Source organism: Hordeum vulgare, chromosome 1H, assembly GCF_904849725.1.
Source record: "Hordeum vulgare subsp. vulgare chromosome 1H, MorexV3_pseudomolecules_assembly, whole genome shotgun sequence".
Lineage (NCBI taxonomy): Eukaryota > Viridiplantae > Streptophyta > Magnoliopsida > Poales > Poaceae > Hordeum > Hordeum vulgare.
This window is the reverse complement of record NC_058518.1, coordinates 5,683,445-5,691,017: the sequence shown is the minus strand read 5'-3', so window position 1 is coordinate 5,691,017 and position 7,573 is coordinate 5,683,445. Positions and strand designations below refer to the sequence as shown.

General features: G+C 42.4%; 1 protein-coding gene across 1 annotated transcript; it reads right to left on the bottom strand.

The window, feature by feature from the left end:
- Positions 1–6,298: 6,298 nt before the first annotated feature.
- Positions 6,299–7,292, bottom strand: LOC123427933. Its single transcript, XM_045112109.1, has 3 exons — positions 6,921–7,292; positions 6,663–6,831; positions 6,299–6,509 (listed from the first exon to the last, which is right to left on the bottom strand). Exons 1-3 carry the CDS (start codon positions 7,259–7,261, stop codon positions 6,480–6,482), a joined length of 540 nt encoding a protein of 179 aa, XP_044968044.1. The 5' UTR covers positions 7,262–7,292; the 3' UTR covers positions 6,299–6,479.
- Positions 7,293–7,573: the final 281 nt, after the last annotated feature.

The following is a 7,573-nucleotide window of genomic DNA, read 5'->3' as shown; positions in this document are numbered from 1 at the left end:
GGTATACCTACAATGTGTGGTATTAATTTATTATGTATGTATGTATATGTATGTATCATGGAGCGATGCACTTATCTGTAAAAGAATTTTGGTCTCAATGTTATGTATGTGTGTATCGCTATCAAGATTCAATATGAACAATCCTCTCACATTGGGTGCATGACCATAAAAGATGTTACTCATAGAAATAGAACAACCATTATTCTCTGACTTGAAAGAGTAACCGTCTGGCAATAAACAAGATCCAGATATAATGTTCATGATCAACGCAGGCACTAAATAACAATGATTCAAGTTCATAACTAATCCTGATGGTAACTGAAGTGAAACTGTGCCGACGGCGATTGCATCAACCTTGGAACCATTTCCTACGCGCATCGTCACTTCATCTTTCGCCAGCCTTCGTCTATTCCGCAGTTCCTGTTTCGAGTTGCAAATATGAGCAACAGAACCGGTATCGAATACCCAGGCACTACTACGAGAGCCGGTTAAGTACACATCAATAACATGTATATCAAATATACCTGATTTTTCTTTGGCCGCCATCTTATCTGCCAGATACTTGGGGCAATTGCGCTTCCAGTGACCCATACCCTTGCAATAGAAGCACTCTGTTTCAGGCTTAGGTCCAACCTTGGGTTTCTTCGTTGGATTGGCAACAGGCTTGCCTCTCTTCTTTGAATTACCCTTCTTGACTTTGTCGTTTCTCTTGAAACTAGTGGTCTTATTCACCATCAACACTTGATGCTCTTTACGGAGTTCAGACTCTGCGACTTTCAGCATCGCAAACAACTCGCCGGGTGACTTGTTCATCCCTTGCATGTTGTAGTTCAACACAAAGCCTATATAGCTTGGCGGCAGTGATTGAAGGATTCTGTCAGTGATAGCCTCTTGCGGGAGTTCAGTCCCCAGCTCAGCTAGACGGTTTGAGTACCCAGACATTTTGAGCACATGTTCACTGACAGACGAGTTTTCCTCCATCTTGCAAGCATAGAATTTATCGGAGGTCTCATACCTCTCGATCCGGGCGTTCTTCTGAAAGATAAACTTCAACTCCTGGAACATCTCAAATGCTCAGTGACGCTCAAAGCGACGTTGAAGTCCCGGTTCTAAGCCATACAAGACTGCACATTGAACTATTGAGTAGTCCTCCTTACGTGCTAACCAAGCGTTCTTAACATCCTGATCAGCCGTAGCGGGTGGTTCATCTCCTAGCGCAGCATTAAGGACATAATCCTTCTTCCCAGCTTGTAAGATTAGCTTAAGATTAGGAGCCCAGTCTACAAAGTTGCTTCCATCATCTTTCAACTTAGCTTTCTCTAGGAACATATTAAAATTCAGGGTGACTGTCGCATGAGCCATGATCTACAACACAAATATATTCAAAGTGGACTTAGACTATGTTCAATATAATTAGAGTTTAACTTAATCAAATTATTCGCTAAACTCCCACTCAAAAAGTACATCTCTCTAGTCATTTGAGTGGTTCATGATCCACTTACACTAGCTCAAGTCCGATCATCACGTGAGTTGAGTATAGTTTCAGTGGTAAGCATCCCTATGCTAATCATATCATCTATATGATTCATGATCGACCTTTCGGTCTCATGTGTTCCGAGGCCATGTCTGCACATGCTAGGCTCGTCAAGCTTAACCAGAGTGTTCCGCGTGCGCAACTATTTTGCACCCGTTGTATGTGAACGTTGAGTCTATCACACCCGATCATCACGTGGTGTCTCGAAACGACGAACTGTAACAACAGTGCACAGTTGGGGAGAACACAATTTCGTCTTGAAATTTTAGTGAGAGATCACCTCATAATGCTACCGTCGTTCTAAGCAAAATAAGGTGCATAAAAGGATTAACATCACATGCAATTCATAAGTGACATGATATGGCCATCATCACATGCTTCTTGATCTCCATCACCAAAGCACCGGCACGATCTTCTTGTCACCGGCGCCACACCATGATCTCCATCAACGTGTTGCCATCGGGGTTGTCGTGCTACTCATGCTATTACTACTAAAGCTACATTCTAGCAAAATAGTAAACGCATCTGCAAGCACAAACATTAGTATAAAGACAACCCTATGGCTCCTGCCGGTTGCCGTACCATCGACGTGCAAGTCGATATTATCTATTACAACATGATCATCTCATACATCCAATATATCACATCACATCATTGGCCATATCACATCACAAGCATACCCTGCAAAAACAAGTTAGACGTTCTCTAATTTTGTTGTTGCATGTTTTACGTGGTGACCATGGGTATCTAGTAGGATCGCATCTTACTTATGCAAACACCACAACGGAGATATATGAGTTGCTATTTAACCTCATCCAAGGACCTCCTCGGTCAAATACGATTCAACTAAAGTTGGAGAAACCGACACTTGCCAGTCATCTTTGAGCAACGGGGTTACTCGTAGCGATGAAAGGTTACTCGTAGCGATGAAACCAGTCTCTCGTAAGCGTACGAGCAATGTCGGTCCAAGCCGCTTCAATCCAACAATACCGCGGAATCAAGAAAAGACTAAGGAGGGCAGCAAAACGCACACCGCCCACAAAAACTTTTGTGTTCTACTCGAGAAGACATCTACGCATGAACCTAGCTCATGATGCCACTGTTGGGGAACGTCGCATGGGAAACAAAAAATTTCCTACGCGCACGAAGACCTATCATGGTGATGTCCATCTACGAGAGGGGATGAGTGATCTACGTACCATTGTAGACCATACAGCAGAAGCGTTCGTGAACGCGGTTGATGTAGTGGAACGTCCTCACGTCCCTCGATCCGCCCCGCGAACTATCCCGCGATCAGTCCCGCGATCTAGTGCCGAACGGACGGCACCTCCGCGTTCAGCACACGTACAGCTCGACGATGATCTCGGCCTTCTTGATCCAGCAAGAGAGACGGAGAGGTAGAAGAGTTCTCCGGCAGCGTGACGGCACTCCGGAGGTTGGTGATGATCTCGTCTCATCAGGGCTCCGCCCGAGCTCCGCAGAAACGCGATCTAGAGGAAAAACCGTGGAGGTATGTGGTCGGGCTGCCATGGAAAAGTCGTCTCAAATCAGCCCTAAAACCTCCGTATATATAGGTGGGAGAGGGGGGACCTTGCCTTGGGGCTCAAGGAGCCCCAAGGGGGTCGGCCGAGCCAAAGGGGGGAAGGACTCCCCCCCAAACCGAGTCCTACTTGGTTTGGTGGGTGGAGTCCTTCTTTCCTTTCCCACCTCCTCCTTTTTTTTTTCTTTTCTCTTTGATTTTTCTTCCAATGCGCATAGGGCCCTTTTGGGCTGTCCCACCAGCCCACTAAGGGCTGGTGCACCACCCTCAAGGCCTATGGGCTTCCCCGGAGTGGGTTGCCCCCCCGGTGAACTCCCGGAACCCATTCATCATTCCCGGCACATTCCCGGTAACTCCGAAAACCTTCCGGTAATCAAATGAGGTCATCCTATATATCAATCTTCGTTTCCGGACCATTCCGGAAACCCTCATGACGTCCGTGATCTCATCCAGGACTCCGAGCAACATTCGGTAACCAACCATATAACTCAAATACGCATAAAACAACGTCGAACCTTAAGTGTGCAGACCCTGCGGGTTCGAGAACTATGTAGACATGACCCGAGAGACTCCTCGGTCAATATCCAATAGCGGGACCTGGATGCCCATATTGGATCCTACATACTCTACGAAGATCTTATCGTTTGAACCTCAGTGCCAAGGATTCATATAATCCCGTATGTCATTCCCTTTGCCCTTCGGTATGTTACTTGCCCGAGATTCGATCGTTAGTATCCGCATACCTATTTCAATCTTGTTTACCGGCATGTCTCTTTACTCGTTCCGTAATACAAGATCCCGCAACTTACACTAAGTTACATTGCTTGCAAGACTTGTGTGTGATGTTGTATTATCGAGTGGGCCCCGAGATACCTCTCGTCACACGGAGTGACAAATCCCAGTCTTGATCCATACTAACTCAACGAACACCTTCGGAGATACCTATAGAGCATCTTTATAGTCACTCAGTTACGTTGCGACGTTTGATACACACAAAGTATTCCTCCGGTGTTAGTAAGTTATATGATCTCATGGTCATAGGAACAAATACTTGACACGCAGAAAACAGTAGCAACAAAATGACACGATCAACATGCTACGTCTATTAGTTTGGGTCTAGTCCATCACATGATTCTCCTAATGACGTGATCCAGTTATCAAGCAACAACACCTTGTTTATAATCAGAAGACACTGACTATCTTTGATCAACTGGCTAGCCAACTAGAGGCTTGCTAGGGACAGTGTTTTGTCTATGTATCCACACATGTAAATGAGTCTTCATTCAATACAATTATAACATGGATAATAAACGATTATCTTGATACATGAATTATTATAATAACTATATTTATTATTGCCTCTAGGGCATAATTCCAACACTTTAGTCCCAGTTCGTGGCAAACCAGGACTAAAGGGGAGGTCTTTAGTCCCAAGTTAATAGTCCCGGTTGGAGAACCGAGACTATAGCCCCGTTTTCTACTACACACATGCATCCGGTCTAGGATTACAACTTTGTATTTGCATATGGGTCGTCTCGAGTGATTGGCGGAGCCAGCCCATGAATGTTGCCCGGGCAAGACTCAACTCTGACAATGTAAGCTGCCACCTGCCTAAAAAAATAATCCTTCTAACCATAGATTATCACTAGTGTTTAGGCGTAAACATTTGGAGCAGCCCGGGGTCGTCGGGAGGTGGCTCCGCCACTGTCTCGAGCAGTTGAGTCACTAGTTTCTGAGTCAGATCGATGTCTTTCTGTGAGCAACCTAAAACAGTCAAGACCACTTAATTAAAGATTGCGTGATGGCAACACCCCGTTCTCATTGAAAGACATAACTTACATATCATGTAATATGTAAACATAGTATGGTTTTACTCCAAGCAATAGAATCTTTCCGAAGGACTAGACCTGATTTCTGAGTGCATGTTTGATATAACAAGATATATAATGTGGTATTGTCCGGCCTATGCATCCACAACTAGTTACAAAATTGTTCTACTTTTGTTTCTTGTGTGCAACGCTATGCATCACGACTGGCAAGCAAGCGTCCAAAATTCTCGTATGAATGTGTAGTGATTGTTCAACAATCAAATAAGTTTTGCTTTGATATGAAAACCCGTATACCACTCTTATTAAGCTATGAAGAAAACACATGTAGCCAGATTGCACGTTTGTACCGATACAATTGATGTACTACCTGTTACAATTATCTGGTTTACTTATTAGTGGAGGAAATAGTGGTATACAATTGTTGTTTGTTTTTATATGTTTATTTATAAACAAATTGTGCAGAAGTTTCACTTTGGGAATTGCCGGATGGAAGCCTAAGATAGAGCACCGCATTGCCTCTGTCATCACAAATGAGGTCTACTAAATGTACTAGGTTCCATCTTGCGTTATTCTGATTAATTCAAAACCACCTTTCTTTACAACCGCATGCCCTATCGGTGCAAAAAAAATGAATGCAGTGAGGTTTCCGGGCCTTATTCAGCAATATAGCACCACATATGGACTCCATGCACAAGTGTGTAGTGCACACAACTTTATAGTTCACAAAAAGAGTGATGAAGTGCCAAAATATAAATAAATAGAATCCATCATATAAGTTTCTGAACTAATTGTGACCATGCCCTCACCATGAAGCATGCTAACACTACTTCAATTTTCCAGCAACCAAGCAACTCGAGGTGAACAAAGTAATAGTTTTTTTCTTCTAACAATTTCGGTGATTTTAGGAACAACCAAAACAACTCATGTAAAATAACAAGAATTTTTGTGCTATTATATGGACCTTCATAAGGGTAGACTAGTATACCATCCTCAAATAAGTGTGCATTGAGCTGTCATCATGAGAACAAGCTCAGATAAAGCATCACCTCATGATTTACATGTAACACATAAGATCTTGACACAAGGTAGTATGTGTATTATTTATAATCAACAAGCATCAGATACAAGTATGGAGTACATACCATGTCCTACATTTGTGAATTTCTATTTAACCATTGTGAAAACTTCAAGTTGCCAAGATCCATGTCGGATAGCAGAAAAATCTATTACTATCCACTTCAGACCCCGTTTCTTGTCAATATTCTATTCTTCTTATAAATGGTATCAATGCAAGATTTAATTATTAGCCAAATTTTGGATGCCACTATCATTGGTACACAATCAATCATTTGTCAAGTTTCACATTTACTCTTTCAAACAAACTTTATTACAGCCATAACCATATCAATAAGATAATACCCCGAAAGTTCACGTACAAATTCCACAAAACAACATCAACAGACATCACAGGAGGTTGATTTTTCCAATAGTTCATTTATTCCATACAATAAATCCACATATTATCTTCTCATGAAGATGGTCTATCGACATCCACACGTTTGCCTTTTATATTGAGTTACTCATCGGCGGTACTAGCTGATGTAACCTGCACAATGTAAATGAAAATTAAGGTGTGGTTACTACTAAGAATTTCACTAAAAGCATGCTACCGTAATACTTGATCATGATCTTGGTGAGAAGTGTGTGTGAATAGAAATAATATATGTGAAGGTCCACATGGTCCCAACTTAGTACTTACTGTTTCGGGGGTGCTGAACACATGGATATCAAGCTGAACATAAGTCTCGACATTGGTTTCCCTGAAAATTCCGAGCTTGATAGTACCATGTGCACTAGCAAACTGTCCAGTCCCGCCAACAATGGCCCATTGAGTTATACCCATGGCTATGAGAGTTGATCCACGAAACCTATTTTAGGTAACACCAGAATGTTAAACTATTTGCATCGAAGTCAATCATTAGTAGGGCCAAGATATGAAAATTGCTAAAAGTATTACCTATCTTCCTTAAACACTATGCTGACGTAATTGAACCAGCGATTACCAGCTCGAGAAGCCTGGAGTTGCATGCCTTCCCCACGAGCAATGATAGTAGCATTGGATTCAGGTGCATCAAGTATAGACCAATCATTTACAACTATTTGACCAAAGCCTTTAGGGTATGGGGATGCTACAATTTGCTCTTGGTCACGGGATGGTCCAGCAACAACTCGACGCAAGTAGAAGCGCAAGGTTAACTCAGTTTCACAAGGAACGGGACATGAGAAGGAAGGATTGGTTATGGAAAGTATGAAAGAACATATGAGTAGGAAGGACAGCGTATGGTCTAGTCTAGCCATTGCTATGGCTAGCTTTGGTGTGTTCAAGAGAAAGAAGGAGCAACCACTACAAAGTAGAGTTTTACTCTTGGTGTATGTTGTGAGAGTGATATGTAGCTAAAGGGGTGCATTTATAGGAAGTAGCTAGGCATGAGGAACCTATATAACAATTCTCATTATGTACCTTCCAACTTATAGTTTTTGCCATGCAAGAAAACCGGAGATGAAAATGGGACCTCTAAGCGTAAGATACCAAACCATCTACCTTATCATAAGAACTATCATTCAAAACAAATAACTTTGCTAGCCAATATTTTCAATTGTTTTCAATGT